The 21497-nt window shown below is 45.0% G+C and overlaps 1 protein-coding gene across 5 annotated transcripts in view; it reads left to right on the top strand.

Annotated features, from left to right (window-relative positions):
• LOC102566391 (solute carrier family 12 member 7) overlaps positions 1-21497 on the top strand; it is a 154121-nt gene that overhangs the window by 115357 nt on the left and 17267 nt on the right. For 4 of the 5 annotated variants that reach the window (XM_019498479.2, XM_059724387.1, XM_059724386.1 and 1 more), the window contains 6 exons: positions 1000-1168; positions 9901-10096; positions 10764-10933; positions 11620-11751; positions 18906-19013; positions 21008-21124. In XM_019498479.2, coding sequence (XP_019354024.1) covers positions 1000-1168; positions 9901-10096; positions 10764-10933; positions 11620-11751; positions 18906-19013; positions 21008-21124 — 892 coding nt within the window. The remainder of the gene's footprint in view (positions 1-999; positions 1169-9900; positions 10097-10763; positions 10934-11619; positions 11752-18905; positions 19014-21007; positions 21125-21497) is intronic. The other variant, XM_019498484.2, reaches the window with a different exon arrangement.

Here is a 21497-nt window from a genome sequence, read left to right as displayed (position 1 = left end):
CCGGCCCTAGCTCTGGGTAGTTGGTGCCAGCTGGGAGCCCGGGCTGCTACCAGCAGGCACCTGAGATGCTGCAAGCCCTGCTGGGAGCAGCCTGGGCTCTACAGCTATCAGCAGCTACCCAGAACCTGGGCCAGCTGCAAACATCTGCTGTCTTTCCGCCCCAGACCTGTCCCTGGGCTCCAGGGAGGCAGCACATACTGGCAGTGCTCCTCACTATGCTGCCCTCGCTGCTTCTGCAAAGGAGTGTTGGAACCTGGCGCAGCAGGGCACAGCAGGGGGCTCAGAAAGCTGCCTGCTGCCCTGTCACACTTCCCCTGTGTGCATAGGAGCAGCGTGGGCAGCAGTGCAGGATTGTGCCCCTTGCTGCTGCCCCCACCTGCAGGGGAAGTGTGGCAGGGCAGCAGGGAACTGGGAGCAGGCAGCTTTCTGCTCCCCACCCACTGTGCCCTGCTGTGCCAGGTTCCAACACTGGTTTGCAAAAGTGGCGAGGGCAGCACAGCGGGAGGCATTGCTGGTATGTGCTGCCTCCCTGGGGCTGGGGCTGGAAGGCAGCTGGGGCCAGAGCCTGGGCGGAGAGGCAGCAGATGTTTGCAGCTGGCCCAGGCTCTGGGTAGCTGCTGACAGCCTGGGCTCTGGGTGGGGGGGCAAGGGTCATGAACAGGGTTGCAGTATGAAGGGGAGCAGCCAAGATGGTGGCTGCCCCCTCCTCTCCACTGCTAATTAGCAGAGAGGGATGCTTTCTGTGTGGCCCCTCCCTTCTCCACCAATTAGCAGTGAGGCTTCTAGGGCCCCTCTGCCAATTAGTGTGGGGCTAAGGGGAGATGTGGGGGGGGGGGCTCACCACAAAAATGATGCCAGGGCTGTGAGCAGGCCATGATTTTTTTGCTTTACCTCTGCATGCGTTAAGTAGACTCCCAAGCACACGAATGTTTTCATGCTAATTTTTGTGTTTATGCTAATTTTCTGGTTCTTTTCCTGACGCTTTTTTTTATACCACAGGCCTCAAGTTTTAGTTTTGTTGAATTTGGATTCGGAACAGCTCGTTAAGCACCCTAGATTGCTTTCTTTCACCTCTCAGCTGAAGGCTGGTAAAGGATTGACCATTGTAGGATCTGTCCTTCAAGGAATATACTTGGATAAATGTGTAGAAGTTCAAAAAGCTGAAGAGGTATGTAAAAGACAGTTTGCAATACCAATATTGTTTTGGGGCTTATAGTCCATATAGGCCCTTCTATGTATTACACTTAACTTATTGTTATTAACCAGGTAATCACCCCTTGCATTGCAACCCAGCTACACGTTTAACCAATTAATGGCTTGATAAAACAAACAATAACCTACAACGTTTTTTCTGCAGAAATGTGCAAAAACTTTTTGTAGCTTATTTTAATCACGCCATTAATTGATTGAGTGGCCAAGTGCTCCCCTGTGGCTGGGAGCCCAGTCCATCAACTGAGGGGTGCCCAGCCACAGGGGTACACCACTCACTACCAGTCCTACAGCTGATAAGGATCACAATGGTTGCAGTGTTGTCAGCTGTGGGGCTTGCAGCAGGGAGAATGCTCCCCCTGACCTGCGACCTCCTTAGTTGCAGGACCTGCAGCTCATGAAGTTCACAGCAAGGACAGTGTTCTCTCTGCTGCCTCCACTATGAGCCCTTCAGCCCACATTGTGATCCTGCGCTCCCCCTGCACCATTGATAAGGTGCAGTGGGATCTAATGCACAATCTGTCACACCTCCTGCCATGCACATGGAATACACATCTAAGCAAAAACTGTAATAAAGGACATTTATATAGTAAGGTGCTTCATGAAACATGTCATACAAAGTTTTAAATTCTTTAATTAAAAACACCCCCCCCCAACACTTTCAGAATGCCACAGAAGTTAATATAGTCTTTACAGACACAACAGAACCTAGTACTTAATTTTTGTCTGCTATAGTGACATGTATATTGCAAAGGTTGTGTGCATTCTATAGACTGGATGGCCTCCTGGGCTGTGTCCACACAGTTATGAATGTTTGTTTCCCCAGGGACAAGTAGCAGTGGCACGCCTTGTGCTGCTGCTACTTGTCCTCAGGGAATGCCCATGGCATGTGCCCTCTTCAGGTTACCCTGGCCATGGTAGGGGGGAGCCTTACCTGGCATCCTGGGAGCCTCAGGGAGCTGCAGCCATGGCACTCCTGCAGCTGGGAACCTGGCCAGCAGCAAGAGCATGGCTCTGGCTGGCTAGACTCTGTTTTGGGGCAGTGTGCATGAGCATTTTTGGCATGAATATTTGACCCTGGGAGACCCCAGGATCAAAAAAACCCCACGCTGCGAGGTAGCAGTACGGGGAACTCCTGTACATGTGGTTTGTGGTGCCGCAGACAGGTCTGTGGCACTACATACTGCACGTCTGCGCTTGTCTGGACACGGCCCTACATATTTATGAACTTTATGATTCTCTCCTTGGCTTAAGTTTCTTGATGATACTTTATTCAATGCTCAGTTAGAGCCCTAATTTCAGATCAATGTTAACATATTGGTAATCTAACCTTAGTTACGAAGTTTGCATTTGTCAGATACCTATAAAAGAAGCACTCTCTTGGGGCCAGATTCTTTTCTACCAATTGGGCATGTAAGTGGGCTTAAACATACAGGCATGATGTTATTCCAACTTGCCAAAGCCTCTGAAAAATTGTTAAAACACAAGATGGGTGGGTCTTCCTCCTCAAATTGTGGGATTGCACTAGTTGAGTGCAGTTAAACTAAGGTCGCCTTGCCTTAAAAGCATCATATTTTGCATGTAGAGGTCTCATGTATGTAATTAGACAAGAGAGGTGGCCAAATAAGGAACTGCGAAGTATGATTCAGGGTGTGGCTGAGTCAGGAGAAATTGTGCGTTATCTTCTGGAGACTGTCAGAAATGCTGTGGTTTGGCCTGAGTCCAGTAAGAACCAGTCATGGTTAATGTGCTCAGTAAATCCTATCGTCAGCTGGCCATGTAGGACCAGGTCCTGACTACTTATGCCAACAAAATGATGCCAAGCGCTAGAATGAAAGACTTGTCCTTTCAAAGCAAGATTTGAGAGAGGTAGTTAACCATGTTAGTGTGAAGTCAGGCAGAAGGCAGGGTAAATCTGCACCTTTATAGACTAACTAGATCACAGATGTACAGCACAAGCTTTCCTAAGTAGAGGGCTTACTTCATTGGATTTAACGTTCAGTAAGCAGTAGATTGACCCTCTAACTCTGGTGTCAAACAAAGCACCACAAAAAAGCTAAGAGCTGCTTGATTGTTGGTGACTTATGTGTATCCCATGTTGTGGTGTTTTGCAGTTGTTCTTATTCTTTTTAATAATGCTCATCTGGCCCCAGTGAGAATTAGCTGTCAATTCTATACTGATTAAAGTAGTCCAGGAAGTTGTAATGTACTGCAAAGGCATCAAGTTACTTCTAACGAGCACTGCAGTCTGGATATCTGTATGTAGTATCCTAGTGTTAGACTTCAGGAGAGATTGGTACCTCCTGCAGCTAAATGCAAGTTCATCTGGCATTCTTCCTGTTCCTCTGTAGCTGTACTGAATGATTAATTCATGTCTCACTTGAAAGGAATAAATTGAATTTCCAAGCAAGTGATCATTAGTCATTGAACTTCACTGCAGGTGAGCCTCTGGTGGTTTTTTATTCTTTGGTTTATCTGTTTTTTCCTTAATCACTGTTATGGTTTTATAATTGAAACCGAGTTTTCATAAAAAAACAGTCTAAAGAACTGACTTCAAAATCATTATAGCACATTGTTAATTTGATTTTTCTTCTTTTTTCTTTCCTTTTGGCTTTCTTCTAACTGAAGCAACACTAGGAACCTAAAATAGAAGTCCAGAATAACCTCACAGAGAGAAATATAATTATCAATTATAGGTACCCTGGTAATCCATAAATCTCTCATTTGGTGGAGATTTTCAAGCAAAACAACAAATATGTATTTAAAAAGTTTGTTTGAAAACTACATAAAACTGAATAGATCTCTCAAGCTAAGAATAATTGTAGCTTTTAAATTAATTTAATCCATTCAGTTTAATGAGGTTTGTTTTTTTTTTGTTTTTTTTGTTTTTTTTGTTTTTTTTGTTTTCAGTTTTGAAACATTACTGGGATCTAGTACTCTGTTATCCTTGTGCAGTGTTTCTCAGCCTGGTGAAATAGTATCTCTGCAGAGGACCCAAGGCTGAGGAAAGGAAATTTTCATCTTGGAGCAGTTCATCTTCCACAAATTGGCTCCTGTTGTGATTTTTGCAGTGTGGTGGCTTATTCCCCAGCTGTTGATGGCCATGAACAGGTGTTCATCTCTACCCAAGCAAGGGAACATACAGACATTTCAGATATTCCACCCCCCCCCCCCCCCCAACTGCTCCTGACACCTTTCCCAGGCTAGGTCACCCCAGTCTGGGGAAGGCTGAGAGCAGCAGCTTGACTCTTCCCATGCACCAGGGTCACTGTGGTCTGGGGAAGACTGCTGCTCAATGACTACTTCTGATCACAAAGTTGTCAAGTATACAGGTGTTTATTCTAGTGAGAGTGTCTCATAAGAGGGATCTTCCAGGTGTTGTGGTAGAAGACCTTTTGACAGTTGAGACATGTTTCCTTCATAAGAAACAGTGACTGCCTGTATGCTGGCAATTTCTACTAGGAGACCAGTGACTCTTCCAGTAGAAGTTTAATCCACACTTCATAGATTTCATAGATTTTCATAGACATTAGGGCTGGAAGGGACCTCGGAAGATCATCGAGTCCAGCCCCCTGCCCAAAGGGCAGGAAGTCAGCTGGGGTCATAGGATCCCAGTGAGATAAGCATCCAGTTTGCTCTTGAAGGTGTTCAGTGTAGGCACTTGAACCACCTCTGGTGGCAGGCTGTTCCAGACCTTGGGGGCTCGGACAGTAAAGAAATTCTTCCTTATGTCCAGCCTGAAACGGTCTTGTAGTAGTTTATGACCGTTCGACCTAGTTGTCATCCCTAGGGGCGCTCTGGTGAACAAACGTTCTCCCAGATACTGGTGGTCACCCCTGATAAACTTATAGGTGGCCATCAGATCACCCCTGAGCCTGTGGTTTTCCAGGCTAAAGAGCCCCAGGGCTCTCAGCCTGTCATTGTAGGGTCTGCTTCCCTGACCTCTGATCATGCGCGTGGCTCTTCTCTGGACTCTCTCAAGCTTCTCCACATCCTTTTTGAATTGTGGAGCCCAAAACTGGACGCAGTACTCCAGCTGCGGCCTCACCAAGGCCGAGTACAAGGGGAGAAGGATGTCCCGGGATTTGCTTGAGAAGCATCTATGGATGCAAGCCAGCGTTTTGGTTGCTTTACTAGCCGCAGCATCGCATTGCAGGCTCATGGTCATCTTGTGGTCAATGATGACCCCCAAGTCTCTTTCTTGCATAGTGCTAGCCAGCGTAGCACTGCCGAGCCTATAAGGATGCTGCGGGTTTTTTTTCCCAAGGTGGAGAACCTTGCATTTTATCGGCATTGAACACCATCAGATTCTCGTCCGCCCACTTGCTGAGCCTGTCCAGGGCAGCCTGGATCACCCGCCTGTCTCCTGGTGTGGATGCTTTGCCCCAAAGTTTGGTGTCATCAGCAAACTTGGCCAGTCCGCTTCTGACTCCAGTGTCCACATCATTAATGAAGATGTTGAACAGTATGAGTCCAAGGACAGAGCCTTGGGGGACCCCAATGGTCACAGGACACCATGATGAGTGACTTCCATCAATTACTACCCTCTGGGTCCGGAGGTCTTTCATCAGTCCCACGGGATGCCCATGCCCACTACGGGACAGGGAAGTCCGGGTGAGGGTGATCCCCTGCCCTCCGTTAATGCTGACTTCATGAAGGAACATCTTGAGAAGCTGGATACCTTCAAGTCAGCGGGCCCTGACAATCTTCACCCCAGGGTACTCAAGGAGCTGGCGAGCATCATAGCCCAGCCTCTAGCGCGGATCTTTGAAAACTCTTAGCGCTCTGGTGTAGTGCCCGAAGACTGGAAGAAGGCCAATGTGGTGCCTATCTTCAAGAAAGGGAGGAAAGTGGATCCAGCTAACTATAGGCCCATTAGCCTGACTTCTATCCTGGGAAAGACCTTAGAAAAGTTTAAGAGGCCATCCTTAATGGACTGGCCGATGCCAACATCTTAAGGGATAGCCAGCACGGGTTTGTTGCGGGTTGGTCTTGCTTGACCAATCTCATTTCCTTCTACGACCAGGTGACCTATGCATATGCATGGTTGCGGTTTGCTCCTTCCCTTACAATGACCCCTAGCATAAGTTGAGCCATATTCTTTGTGTGGTTACGTTTCTTACCCTCCTGAAAAGAGGAGGGTTTGTGAAATAACCTGGGTATACAGAGCCACAGCAAATGGGTGGTGCAGAATCACTTATTTCAAAAGCCTCCACTTCTCTGCTCAGCTGTGCAGAACTGCTCCTGAATTCCAGCTGAGTGGGGAAAGGGTCCGGTTCAAAATGACAGCTGTGGCAAACACCTGGGCAGACTTGTCCCTAATTTAATATATGAATCATTCAGGGTCTGCTGTACAGCCAGGCATTATGCTACTTAATTGGAACCTTGCCACAGGCCAAGGCAATATCTTGCTTGCCCAAACCTATTTTCAGTTTGTCTGTTGCACTTAGTTTTGTTGCTTGTGCGCTGGTCAGTCCATTAGAGCACCAAGGATGACTGCTGTGTGTAGCCTGGCTCTGGGAGAAATGGAAAGGAAATCAGAGGCCATCGGGAGTGTGCAAAAGAATTAGACCTAAATGTGTTTCCTCGGATGATTAAATTTATTGACACAAGGAGGCAAAACAACTGAGAACAGGCTATGGAAAGACTTGGGCAACTGAGTCAGGGCAGATATGACAAAATAAGTACCTCCTCATCAGGTGCTAGTTAATTACAAGGTTTATACTCAATGTCATTCAAAGGCTGGGAACCCCTGACAGGGTTCATATATACATGTGTGTGTATTTTTATACTTTGAAAATACACTGGCTTGTGTCCCCACACAACCTAAATATTTTCCCTAGGGCCCCAATCTGACAATACTTCTTCTCACAAGTGCCAAATCAGTGTCCAAAACAAAACTGTATTAATAGGAAAGCAGGGATCACAGAGTTAGTTTGGGGAAAATGCAACAAAAAAAGCAGTCAACCATATCTTTGTACAAATAGAATGTAAAACACTTTCCTTGGCAGTATCTTTGCATCTAGTTTTTCACTTTGGTTTTATTACCAACTGGTGCGTATATCCATTGAACAAACATCCCTTTGATATGCCCTTTCCCCTGCTCTCATTGCTGTTTCCACTTGTGGTTTGCTGTTAGGGATTTGCTAACTCCCAGTATGTGGGGTTTGGAGGAGTAGAGTTCTATTTCCAGCTACTGGAGGAAGTGTTGCCTGGTCCAGTCATGAAATGCAGTGCTATTTCTTGCCAATTCAGCATCTTTTCCACCATACCACTGCCCTCAAGCCTGACCAGTTTGGTCTTAAGGCTTAATCTATTCCACCTCTAAGCAGATAAGGCTCTTTTGGTAAATGTGATATATTTTATTAGACCAACTTAAATAGTTGGAAAAATTGTTCTTCACAAGCTTTTGGGTACAAACACCCATCTTCAGGCAGAGGGAGAATTTACAGTTGTTTTGTGTTCTCTTGGGTGGGATAGAAGCCATTATGTAAAAAATACAGGTCTGTGAAAATGGAAATCTATAGCAGTGAGGATAGACAATAGGTGTGAGACATTTTGGGGTGGGGATGACCTGGTGATTGAATATAGCTGGTGAAATGTAGAGAGGTTACCTTGGGTATTAGATTGTAGGCAGGTTATAATGTGCCATAAATCCACTGTCTGCTTCGTCCATGATTTTCTGTATCCAGTAGGCTGATGAAGTGAAGTTCATAGACTCATCTGCGAAAAGTGCTTTGTAAATTCCCTTTGAGAATTACACCTGAAAGATTGGAGAGAGAGTGGTTATCTTGTGAGAAATGTGCGCCCACTGGTAATTGGGTATTTGGCACAGCTGGTATCTATGAAGAGTCATGTTTAGCAGGTGTAACAACTTTAAACTTTTAAATGCAATTTGGAAAGAATTCTTAGATTATTTTGTTAATTAAAATATTAGTCCTTTACATACGTCCCATTTTTCTAACTCTGTCCCTCCCTCTTCCTCTTTTTTTTCTGTTTCTTTTCCCATTTTATTATTGTGACAGAAATCTGCGATTTGTATATAGTTGATTTTATATATTGTATAAAAACTTAATTTTGTTCTGAGATTTTTTTTTTTATTGCATTTAAAACAAAATCATGTAGAGAAAGAAGTGATGGTATAATGCTTGCATTCTCCTAGAGAAATCCCATGGGCAGTGGGACAAGTACAGCTATTGTGGATTCTTTCATAAAGATCAGACTAGAGGCACCCAGTGTAAGCTCCTTGCCACCCATCCTGCCATCTGCAGACAAGTCAATGGAATGGGCAGCATGAAAACCTGCTGACAGACCCAAGAATAACCAGCTAATATGTGCTCTCCATATCAGATAGGAGAGCATCAGTGTAGTGTTCTGTTCTTTCCTTGGAACCATTCATTTTGTTGTAGTTTCTCAGTGACCTTTTTCTCAGAAGGTCAGACCCTGGTTAAAAGGTTGTCAAACTGTCAATGTTCAAGATGTTTCTTGAGCACTTGACTTAAGCACCTTTGAAGAAAGTGCCTGATCTCCTGCCACCCCACTTAAAGCAGCTAGGGATCCAGTACTGCCCCACACACCTTCATGAGTCAACAAGGTTATACTAATAATGGCCAGTAATAATAGTGCAAAGCATTCCCAATGGTTATGTTCAGTGAGGCTCTGGGTCTTTTTACCAGGTATAGAGACTAAGACATGGTTGTCCTTAACTATAAGCAAGTGAATTGAATCCTAACAGTTACAGTTCTAAGTCAAGAGCAGAACAACCTTAGCAGTTACAATTCTAACACTAGTTAGTCAAAAGCAATACAACATGCTCACCACCCTCAGATACAATGAACATGATGCTACTGGTTGATCAGGCCAGGAGGTCTTGTCTGGGGCTCCCAGCTCCTACGTCTGAGTTCTGTGTAGGGTAGAATCTTAGATGGATGACTGCATCTCTTCTGGTCTTCAGAAGTGTTCCAGGCGGGGTTCCAATTCCTTTTCCTATATACCTTCTCATTACCAAGTTTCTTAGCATATAATTGGCTTAAACCATTCCCTTCAATGCATATTAATAAGCCTGCTTCCGCTTGCCATATATGATTAAACTCCACTGGAATTTTTCAGTCTTGGGTAATCTTTTTCATTCTTAGGTGGGAGTAAGTCTTGCTACTGATTGTTCCTCTGTTCTCAAGCAAAATTTTCTTCTTGTAGTTGGCCAATTTCTTGTTTTGATTTTGGCCACCTAGACAGGGTATTTCCAGACTTCCTCCTCTTTGCGGGGAACTGGTCACAGTCAAGTACACATCATGTGCCAGGTCTTGTTGATGAGTTTGCAGCTGTCTAGAGCCAAAGTCAAATCTGCAGCTGAGTGGACGCATGATAATTTTCTTACGGTAAGTGCCAGAGTTAAAACCCAGGCCGGAATGCCTCTGGGTTCCAATACAGTATATCTCTGAGTTAGGCAGAGTTCTCAAACACTGTGCTACTTCTCCTCTATTCATAGTGGGGATTAAGGACAACATGATTTAATTTTTTTAACGCATATCACAGTGCCTTTTTTCTTTATTGGGTTGCAGGATTAAGGAACTGTTTCCGGACATCAGACAATTTACAGCGTATCATGTTGGTTCTTAATACAGTGATTCCCTGTTGTATTCATAATTAAAGGTATCTCCATGTGTAATCCTCCCTTTCTTATTTTTATAGAATGTTAAATCCTTAATGGCAATAGAAAAAACAAAGGGATTCTGCCAGATTGTGGTGTCTCCAAGTTTGAGAGATGGAGTCTCCCATTTAATTCAGTCTGCTGGTCTCGGAGGGATGAAGCATAATACAGTCCTGATGGCATGGCCACAGTCATGGAAGCTCACAGATAATCCATTTTCATGGAGAAATTTTGTTGGTATATACTGCTTTAGTTTTCTATATTTCTGCTAAAATTAACCATGTATGCAAGAGGCAAGGATATTTTGGGAGATATCTTTCATCAGACCAACATCATTGGGAAAGATTTTTTAGATGATCTTTTGAGCCTAAAGTATTCTTCCTCAGGTCTGAGGGGGGAGAAAAAAAAAGCAGGTGCAGCTTGAGCTAAGTAGCAAATAGAGCAATAGTGTGCGTAAAACTCCACGTGTAAATAAATTTGCCATTGGATCTTATATATTTCCTGGGCCTTTACAGCTATATCACTTCAGTGCTATTATAGTGCATTAATGCTATTTAGTGATGCTATGTAACTCTGAGATACCTGGAAAAATGAATGTAAGATCTATGTATCTAATCTATCTATTAGTTCTTTTATGGCTGAGAGATTTCAAAATAGTAATTTAAAAGTGATTCAATTGAGGTCCATGAGAACTTATTTTTACTCTGCACTCCTTAAAAAAAACAAATCCCCCCCTATTTATTAAGTATGGATGTAAAAGCTGAAACTTCAAGCTCGTGATTTAAACAATGCCCATTTTTCAGTTAAGAAATGTTAGCCTGTGTATAAACTCATCTTAAAGGACTCCCAATTTTCATTCACACTATTGTATATCTTATTTTGTGGTTGTTTGTTTTCTCTACAGACACTGTACGTGAAACGACAGCAGCACAGCAAGCTCTGCTGGTTGCCAAAAACATTGATTTGTTTCCAGCAAATCAAGAGCGCTTTTCTGAAGGGAACATAGATGTGTGGTGGATTGTTCATGATGGCGGGATGCTGATGTTGCTTCCTTTCCTGATTCGACAGCACAAGGTACGGCAGATGTTCTAGGGAGGAACTCTTGTTAGAAAATGTACAGCCAGTGAATGCTAGGGGCGGAATTTTATATTCACCTACTGCATGAACAAAGCTTGAGATTTGCTTCTATTTTTTTTAGTCAGGTAACTCAGTCATTCTGTTACCCAGTCTGGTCACACAAATGTCCCCACTATAAGTAGGGGCCTACCTAAATTGCCGGGAAACAGCATTTTTTGCAGGTTGATTGACTCTCAGTTCTAATTCCATGGTCATTTTGCAGTGGCCTCGCTGTTCAGCGTTGATTGGCAGAGAGACCCTGAGGGGGGTGGGGGATGAGAGGACCCTGCCATCTTGACTGGTGGCTGCCCTTCATGAAGCCTTGCCCCTCAGTGTTGATTAGTGGAGAGCCTCCCCCTGGGGAGCCAGAATCTTATTTTTATTAAGTTTTTTCGTTGGTGTGGGATTTGTTTGGTTTTTTTTTTGGGGGGGGGGGGGGGGGGTTCAGACAACTCTGGATTTCACGGTTTCCGTGAAACCGTAAATTAAGTAGGTCCCTAACTTGTAGACAGAAGGAAATATCTGCATATTTGACCATCTTTCAAAATAAGTTCTTATATGCTTAACTCTCTTGAAGAATGGTGAGCAAGAGGAGCAAATGGAATGTATTCATTGTTATATAACATTATTTCCCTTTTGTGTAGGTTTGGAGAAAATGTAAAATGCGTATTTTCACTGTAGCCCAGATGGATGACAACAGTATTCAAATGAAAAAGGATCTTCAGATGTTTTTGTATCATCTTCGATTGAATGCTGAGGTGGAAGTTGTTGAAATGGTAAGCTGCTATATAGTTTACATGTTAATTAAAAACTCAGAACTAAACTTCAAAGTCATTCTTACAGCCTTCTTGAAAATACAAGGGAATTTTGACTTGATACAAAGTTTTAGTCAAGTACCTCAATATTTTGCGTAAAATGTGAAGACTAGCAATATGAAAGTGCCCTAGGGCAAATTTAACTTATCTATATCCCAGGTCTCATATTTAGTAGCCTTTTATACAGCATAAAAGGTAACTTCTGATCTCACTCTTCATCCTAATGCTGGGTCCATGTCCATCTCCTTATGTTATCCCAACAGGATTCTTGTCCTGTTTCCCTATCCCCTTCACTCTCTGGTCCCACTCTACTCCTTCTGTGTCTGCCCCTCCAAGATCTGGTCCTTGTCCCCTGTACTAGCCACTCAGACTGCTTCTTCCTCCATACTACTTGGGCTCAGCAGAGGCAGCATAGACTACGTTGGAGATAAATTGCCCTTTGTCCAAGGGTATGTCTGCATAGTGTATGATAGAGATATCAAAACTGATTTTAAGAAGCAGTTCTGGTTCCAGAAATAGTCCAGCTGCAATAGCAGAGAGCTCTGCATGAGCGGATTTACCTTGCTACTCTGGGGGCCATTACCAAACAGTACTCTGCGAGTGTGTCTACATGTGTTTTTATGTGCACCTAAACTTTAATGCACATTAAGGTAATTTAGGTGCATGTCCTACATGTGCACACTAAAGGCACATTAACAGGGTGTGTGGACCTACTTGGGACTAAACTTAGTGGCAGTTCAGTTGACATACAGGGTTTATGCACCTTAGCGCATCTACGTGTGCATTAAGGTACTTGTAATTATTTGTGCCTAAATTTCATAGATTGTAAGGCTGGAAGGGACCTTGGAAGATCATTGGGTCCAGTCCCTGCACCAGGCAGGAAAGGCAGGTGGGGTCAGGTGATCCCTGCAAGATGACTATCCAGCTTCCTTTTGAGGATTTCCAGGGTAGGTGATTGCATCAACTCTGGAGGGAGCTTATTCCACAGTCTGGACACCCTAACTGTGATGAAGTTTTTCCTAATGTTGAACCTGAAATGGTTTTCTAGGAATTTGTGGCCATTACTCCTGGTTCTTCCCAAGGGTGCCCTGGTGAACAGTTGTTTGCCAAGCCCCTGATGTACTCCCATGACGTAGCGGTAAACTGCTGCCAAGCCCCTCTCACCCTTCTTTTTCAGGCTAAAGAGTCCCAGGTCCCTCAGCTTTTCATAAATTCATAGATGTTAGGGCCGGAAGGGACCTCAGTAAATCATCGAGTCTGATCCCCTGCATAGGCAGGAAAGAGTGCTGGGTTCAGATGACCCCAGCTAGATGCCTATCTTTTGAAGACCCCCAGGGTAGGGGAGAGCACTACCTCCCTTGGGAGCCTATTCCAGATTTTGGCCACTCTAACTGTGAAGAAATACTTCCTAATGTCCAGTCTAAATCTGCTCTCTGCTAGCTTATGGCCATTATTTCTTGTGACCCCTCAGGGGCACCTTGGTGAGTAGTCTCACCAATTCCCTTCTCTGCTCTGAATTTATAGGCAGCCACAAAGTTGCCTCTCAACCTTCTCTTGTGGAGTCTGAAGAGGTCCAGGTGCCCTAGTCTCTCCTTGTAGGGCTTGGCCTGCAAGCCCTTACCCATACAAGTGGCCCTTCTCTGGACCTTCTCCAGGTTATCCACATCCCTCTTGAAGTGTGGTGCTCAAAACTGGACGCAGTACTCCAACTGTGGTCTGACCAGTGCCCAATAGAGGGGAAGTATCACCTCCTTGGATCTGTTTGTCATGCATCTGCTGATGCACGATAAGGTGCAGTTAGCTTTTCTGATAACTGTCACACTGACGACTCATGTTCATCTTGGAGTCCACTAGGACTCCAAGGTCCCTTTCCGCTTCCTTGCTACTGAGCAGGTAATTTTCTAGGCAGTAGGTGTGCTGGACATTTTTCCTCCCTAGGTACAGAACTTTGCATTTCTCCTTGTTAAATTGCATTCTATTGTATTCTGCCCATATGTCCAACCTGTCCAGGTCTGCCTGTAGTTGTTCCCTGCCCTCCGGTGTGTCCTTCTTCCCACAGTTTTGTATCATCTGCAAACTTGGACAGAGTACACTTCACTCCCTTGTCCAAGTCACTGATGAAGACATTGAAGTGCATCGGTCCAAGGACAGAGCCCTGTGGGACCCCTTATAGTTGCCTGGATCCTCCTTCCTCCCCTTCTTGAAAATAGGGACCACATTGGCCCTTTTCCAGTCCTCTGGGACCTGGCCCGTGCGCCACGACTGCTCAAATATTCTTGTCAGTGGCTGCGCAGTGACATCAGCCAGTGCCTTCAGTGCCCTCAGATGGAGCTCATCCGGGCCTGCTGACTTAAATGCATCCAGTTCTTCCAAGTGACTCTGCACCATCTCAGGGTCAACGCTTGGTAGGGCCATGTGCTTTTCCTCGTATGGCTTGCTGTGCAACCTCTAATTATACGAGTGATCCTTCTCTGGACTCTCTCTCTCTCTGTGTCTCTCTCTCTCTCTCTCAAGTTGTACCACATCCTTGTTAAAGTGTGATGCCCAGAACTGGATACAGTACTCCAGTTGGAGTCTCACCAATGCTGAGTAGAGTGGAAGAATCACCTCCTTGGTCTTGCTGGAGATGCATCGATTGATGCATGCCAGAGTATTATTTGCCCTGCTGGCAACAGTGTCACATTGCCAGCTCGTATTCATGCTGTGGTTTATTAATACCCTCAGGCTTCTTTCATTCATAGTTCTGGTCAGGCTGGCGTTGCCAAGCCTGTAGGTGTGCAAGGGATTGTTCAACCCTAGGTGGAGCACTTTACATTTCTTGACGTTGAACTTCATCTGGTTCTGACTCGCCCAACTTGCTAGCCTGTTTAGATCCACCTGTATATGTAGCCTATCTTCAAGCGTGATCATGCTTCCCCATAACTTGGTGTCATCTGCATACTTGAGCAGTAAGCTCTTCGCCCCCTCATCCAAATCACTGATGAAGATGTTGAAAAGTACAGGACCAAGCACTGACTCCTGTGGGACACTGCTACCTGCTTCTTGCCAAGGTGACACAGATCATCCGTTCATTAGGATTCTGAGTCCTACCCTGCAGCCAGCTTTGTACCCATTGGCGATGCAGAGGGGGTGCACAAAGGTGCACATGCACCGCCTGAGACTGGCCGTGCACTCCCTGGAAGCACCAGCTGTGAAACCGAAAGTGGTGGTGGAAGTGCACTTCCAGTTTTGCCACTGGTGGCTGTGGGCTCGGCGATCAGCTGCTGAAGGACACCTCACCCCCCGTTGGCGATCTGATGCTCATGTTCATACCCACCTAACCATCTCGCAGTTAAGCCTACTATCTTCAAATTTTCTCACGAGAACATCGTGGAATACAAGTTCAAAGTCTTTTTGGAAGTCAAGGTATACAATATCCACCCCTTCTCCTTTATCTAGGTGGCGAGTCACCAGATCGTAAAAGGAGATGAGGTTGGTTAGACAAGAATAATAGAGACACCTTGATATCTGCTTGCCTAAAATCGCCGTTTTAAGGCGCATTAAGGGTGTGCACATATAGACCCACACCATTAATGTACCTTAAAAATGGCTAATGCACCTTTAAATCGGCACGTGTAGATGCACCCTGTGTATGGTAGTCTGAAAGAATTCACAAGGCAAATCGCTACTAAAAGTGAATCTGATAAAATAGTTTTTACACAAATTTGAAGAGACCACCTATACTTATTTACTGATTTTTAAAATGGGTAAAGATAACAGTATCTTCATAATTGCTTCTATTTCACATCACTTTTCAAATCTTTTAACAACAATTCAGAAATTAACTAGATTCTATGTTGTGTATTAAGCAACAGCTATGCAACTTAAAAGCTTAGAAAAAAATAGATGGCCATTTGTACACATGCTTGCACTGCAGCACTGGGTGCTTTTAAAAGTGCTCGGTGAAATATGCATCAGTACTGAGAAAATGAAAAGGGTGTTTTAGTTCAAAAGCACACAGTCACCATTTTCTCAAGGCTGACGTGCATTTGTTATTTATACAAATGCATGCAATGCAGTGCCAGGCACGTCAGCTGGCGTGTGGAGCAGACTCAGTTAATTGAGTTTACTCCAACATGCCAGATATGCAGACAGATGTATGTGCATAAATGCCTTATGTGCAAAATTTCACTCTCTCTAGGGGTGCATTTACATGCGCAAATAAGTACAACTAAATTTTAATGTACATTAAGCTAATGTGCACTAAGCAATTTTTGCAAGGTGTCTAAATGTGTAGGGACTTGGGATTAGTTTCAGGTCCCTCCAATCCTGCCATGTGGCCACTGAGGGGAGCTCTAGCCACATGGCTACCAGCACTTGACAGCCATGTTGAAGCCAAAACCTGCTGCCAGCACTTGGCAGCCAACTTGGAAACTCTGATCCCTGGCCAGCCCCTTTCCTGCCCAGGAACTGTGTGCTTAGTGCAGGGCCAGCTCCCTCCTTGCCCACCCAGCCTCCCCACACCAGAGCTGCTCCCACTCCAGCCCCTGCCCTTGCTCCAGCTGGCCCCGGCCAATGCTGACCACCTCCCCGCACTCCTGCTGGCCCTAGTAGAGCTACATGTGCCAGCAAGGGCCAGGGCACTGGCTATGGGAGGTCCTGGCCCAACCCCTTCCTCCAGCACTCCCTGCTCCAGCCTGCCTACCCTACTTCCCACACACCCCCTACCCCTTTCCCACTCCCAGCACCACTCTCAGGACATCCACGTGGATAAAACAAAACAACAACAACAAAAAAGTAAGTTTTATTGCCCTCGCATCCCTCGCCCTCATCCCTCCCCACTTAATGAACAGTACCCCTCCACCACCTTTCCCACCAACCAGTAATACAAAACCTGCTTACAAGAGGCAAACTATATACCTATTGAAAACTATTTACAATATTTTGGGTATTCATAACAGAGTGGGGGGAGGCCCTGGGTTGGGGACCTAGCAGGGAGAGCCCCAGGGCAGATGCCCAGCACCTCAGCTTTTAAATGTTCCCCTGCTGGTCCAGGGGCTACAGTGACCCCCGCAGGTGTGGCCTCCTGTGAGGTTGGGTCTCTGGCTGTGGTGCAGGGGAGGACAGGCCCAGATCCAGGTGGGTGGTGGTAGGTCTAGGGTGGGGGCCAGGCCAGGTGATCTGACGGTCAGGAAGTGCCCAAGGACTTCCTCCCAGGGCCAGGTAGGCGCCTGCTGCAGGGTGGCAGGTGGGACCCAGGTGCCCTGCAGGGCCATGGGTTGGAGCTGGGCAGTGGGGGACATGTACACGACTACCAGGGCCAAGAGAATATCAGTGGATTGGTAGTTGGGATCCTCCTACTGCTGGAGCTGCTCCATGTACTCTTGCTCCAGGCCCTTCATGTGGGACTAGTCTCATGCCTCCACCTGGGCGATGTCCTCCAACTGCCAGGCCTGCTCTCATGCCTCCCACTCCTTCACCACTACCACAAGCCGCTGGAGCAGGAAGGCCCAGTCCCAGGTGTGCCGCTAGCACAGCCGACGCATCCGGACTGCTCCAGTGGTGGGTGGCAGCAACCTGGGGTCTGAATCCCCACTGAGGCTGGTGGCCTCTCCCCCACGTCCAGATGAGGCAAGAGACAGAAGCCTTTTGTGAGTTTGCAACATTTCAGAGATAAGATGCTCTGCACCAGGGGCCATGTGGTGCTCGGCCTCAGATCTGGGGTCCAGTCTTGCATGGGTGCCCAGGGACAATGGTAAGTACCCGGAGGCATCAGGGTGGGGCAGGAGCTCAGGCAGACTGCCCCTGCTGGTGGCACTCAGAGGGATATGGCCTGGTTCCTGGAGTACCAAACTGCGGGTCAGCTCCTGCATATGAAGGGCATGGACTTTTGAGCATGACTGGACCAACAGTTGAAGTTGGTCACAGCCATCCACTGTGCCCATGAGACCTTGACCTTTACATGGCACTGCTGCACCAACTGAGAGTGCCTTCACTCCTACATCCCACCTGATGGCCTTGTAAATGTGGGCGCTTGAGCTCCCGCCCTGCACGAACTGCCTCTGCACATCAGCATGGACCCAGAGTGCCACGAGGTCTTGCACCACCTTCTGGGCCCAGTTGGGCAGTTGGCACAGGCATGTGCACATGAGCAGGGCTGGGGCTTGATCGGGAGGAGGACAGTGACATTCTTGTACCTCACTGGCTGTCTGGGCCTCCACGTGGCTGTCCCTGTGTGCCCAGCCCTGGATGGCTGCCATCAGCACCTTGCACAGGGGCCCAGCCAGGAACTGGGAGCCACGCAGCAGAGGCACTTCCACAGGACCTGTAAGCACAGGAGACAGCTCGGGGTGAGCTCAGGGTGAGCAGGGAGCAAGTGCTGGCCCTGCTGCCAGAGACAGCCTGTGAGGAATGTCAGGGCTGGACAAAGGGTGTAACAAGCTGCAGCCCTTTGCGTCATTCACCTGTGGCCAGGCAGCAGCTCTGGAGCAGGACAGGCCAGGCAGAGACAGCCTGTGGCCTGTCTAGGGGCACACAGGGCCTGCTGGGCTCCTGCGCAGATTAGCAGTCTTGTCCAGGCTGCTGGTGTATGTGCCCCAGGGCACAAAATGGCTGCTGGTTTTAATAGCCTGTAGCTAGGGGCTGCCAGAGAGCAGCTCAGCCCTGGGGGGAGGAGAGGTGGCTAGCCAAAAGTGTTGGTTTAATGCGCATTTATAACTAATCGTGCCTACATTTGATACCTGCATTTGCAGGTATCAAATTTAGGCATGATTAACCTAATTTTGCTATTTTTAATGTACATTAAGGGTGCACAAATGTAGATGCATGCCGGTCTTGCATATTAAATAAGGTTAATGCGTATTAACATCTCATGTAAACGCGCCCTAGATATTTTAATATAAAATACAAAATGAAACACGAGTGTTGTTCCTAAATACTTATAATATCTGTTCATTTCTGTATATATTATGATGCAGAATCAACTATAAAGTAACTTTCTCTCATTTTATTCTGCTAATACCATTTTGGTTTAATTTGGGATGCATTTAAAAAGAAACACGAGACATTGCCTAAATTACTTTTTTGTAAATGAGAACTTTCTCCTTATTTAAAAGAATTGATTCTTATTTTTGTAGTTTGAAAATGACATTTCAGCATTCACATATGAGAAAACACTTGTGATGGAACAGCGATCTCAGATGTTAAAACAGATGCAGTTGTCCAAGAATGAAAGGGAAAGGGAGGTAAGTAATTTAACCTGCCTATAAATGTTATGGAGACCTTGGAGAAGCAAGTAAAAATAGTTATGGTGGGACATGGTCTCTAAGTTTCTAATTACTAAATAAAATACTTTATTTTTAATTGCTTTGCTAGTTTACCTATGGTATTTCAATTAATGTTATCTTTGCTGTTGGAATGCTAGTATTTTATACACAATAGCTTGACTACTCTTGCTGTTATGGGGCTTGAAATACTCTATTAACAGTATGTTTAGATTAGTCATCCATGTCATTTAGTCATTTTATCCATGTGTATCTTCTTGAGTTTGGAGGACCTTCTAATATTATTTCAAAAAGTTACGCTGTGATCCAGTGTGCCCCTTAATGAAAGTGGGGGAAGCTGTCTTGTATTGTCTTTGGAGTAAGACTGTGCATATGGGCAGTCACCAAGGAGTTGTTGACATACAGTAAGTTCACATCCTACCTTACCTCCCAATAACTTTTTTCTTTTATTCTAGTGATTCTCAGCCAGAGTGCTGCAAGCACCCTGGAGTGCCTTGAGACACTTTCAAGGGTGACGTGGGGTGTTACGCAATGTTAGCAGTGTTAGGTATGCAAACATGATTTATAAGAATAACCCCAGAGATTTCAAATAGGAATTCATAATTACCTGTGACTTTCTGACCTGTTGTGGTCTTTCTGAGTTGTCTGCAACAGAAGAATTGCTTTAGTATTTTTCTGTAGTCAAAAAGGAATGAAAGCCAACTGCTGACATTTTCTGAGGGGTGACTTGAGTCTACTGAGGTTGAGAACCACTATTTTACTTGTATCTTTAAATTCATTGCTGCTGTTTGGAAGCTCTGCATTTCTGAATAACTGACTGCATGACAAACGCTCCTTTAAATGACAAGCTTTGGTTACTTCATACTTTATAGTAGTACTGTCATCTTCAGGGCACAGCAACTTTGGTAATACTTTCCTTCCGAAATTAAAAGGCTAATATTGCAGATATGTTTTTGTCATTGATGAGTTTAAAAACGTATCTGCAAGATTAGCCTTTTAATTCTGGAAGGAAAGTATTATTTACTGATATTGCTGCTTTACAATGGGTGTCTTTCTGTAACGTATTCACACAGTGAGTCTGTGGCAGAGACCTCCTCTGCACATTACAGTTATCACGTAATTACCTTGAAACCAACCACATGTGCAAAGTAGCTATCATGCCATAAAAAGCTCCAACCAGCTATAAAGTTTGACCTCAAAAATATGTACTATATAGCTGGCTATTATCAAGCTTTAATTTGCATGTGTAGCAGGGGCTCCCCCATGGCTGGGAGACCTGTCAACTGACAGAGCCTCTAGCCACAGGGGTGCATCTGGCCCAGCTAGGGCTAGGAGTCCCGCAACTGCTGGGGACTCTGGGTCTTGGCAGCATCCCACAGCTGCTGATGCTGGGTCCCTGTAGCATGCCTCTCTGCAAAACCCTGGGGCAGGTGGATGGCCCCTGCCGCGATATTTCAGTCCCTGGGGGTGTGTGAAACATTGAAAAAAAATGCTGTGACTTTTTTTTTTTCCCCTAAAATTGGTTTTGGTTTCTGTGCAAAACACTTGTCTAATGCCTGGAAAACATTATTATTATTATTATTATTATTATTATTATTAAATAATAATAATATATATATTTTTTTAGTTTACTGTGGAGCTAGGTTTCACATTTGGACAAATTTCATGAGTTCAGATTTTTCCTTTCTTGTTATGTAACTTTTGATGAAGTATAAACTAGTATTTCTTTTGTTTCTCTTTTAATTTTAAAAAGCAGATGTTCAAAGCTCATATGAGAAATATATTGTTACAATGCTAATGTGTTAAAGTATTTTTTTTGGAAAGTAAACAGAACAACATAGCAGCAATTTTCTGGATAGAACAAATTAAAGCTATATAAATACTTTTTTTCCTGAGCAACACAATTAATTATATCCTTTTCTGTATTGCTGTACTTGATGACCTTCATATCCCAGATTCAGAGCATCACTGATGAGTCTCGAGGCTCAATCAGAAGACAAAGACACTGTAGTCCACAGTCCATTGGTCAAGATAAGCAGGTTCTGGTGCCCAATGACAAGCGAGAGGATGAGGTAGTCTGAAATAGTATTGATTTGGATATTACATTCCCATGACAACACTTGAAGTGCTGCCATAGAAAATTTAGTTAGAGGATTGCAAATTTAAATTGAAGGCTTTATTTCTTCAAAACTTTCAGACTTTTTTTTAATGAAATGGTGCCCATTTCTCTCTCAAATAAACAAACTTGGTGATCAACAAAATTGGTGCATGTAGGAGTAGGATTTTTTCTATTATCCAGAAACATTCCTTGATAGGTTTTAGTATTTGCTATTATCTAAGAGCACCTATACACATGCACTGAGGCTGCTTCAACGTGCTGTAATTACATGTAGTGTGTTGGAGGAAACTCAATCGAATCTGCTGGAGCTTGGCAATTGCCATGCT

Source organism: Alligator mississippiensis, chromosome 3, assembly GCF_030867095.1.
Source record: "Alligator mississippiensis isolate rAllMis1 chromosome 3, rAllMis1, whole genome shotgun sequence".
In the NCBI taxonomy this organism is placed as follows: domain Eukaryota; kingdom Metazoa; phylum Chordata; order Crocodylia; family Alligatoridae; genus Alligator; species Alligator mississippiensis.
Note: the sequence above shows the minus strand (reverse complement) of the source record. Positions and strands in the feature narration are given on the sequence as shown.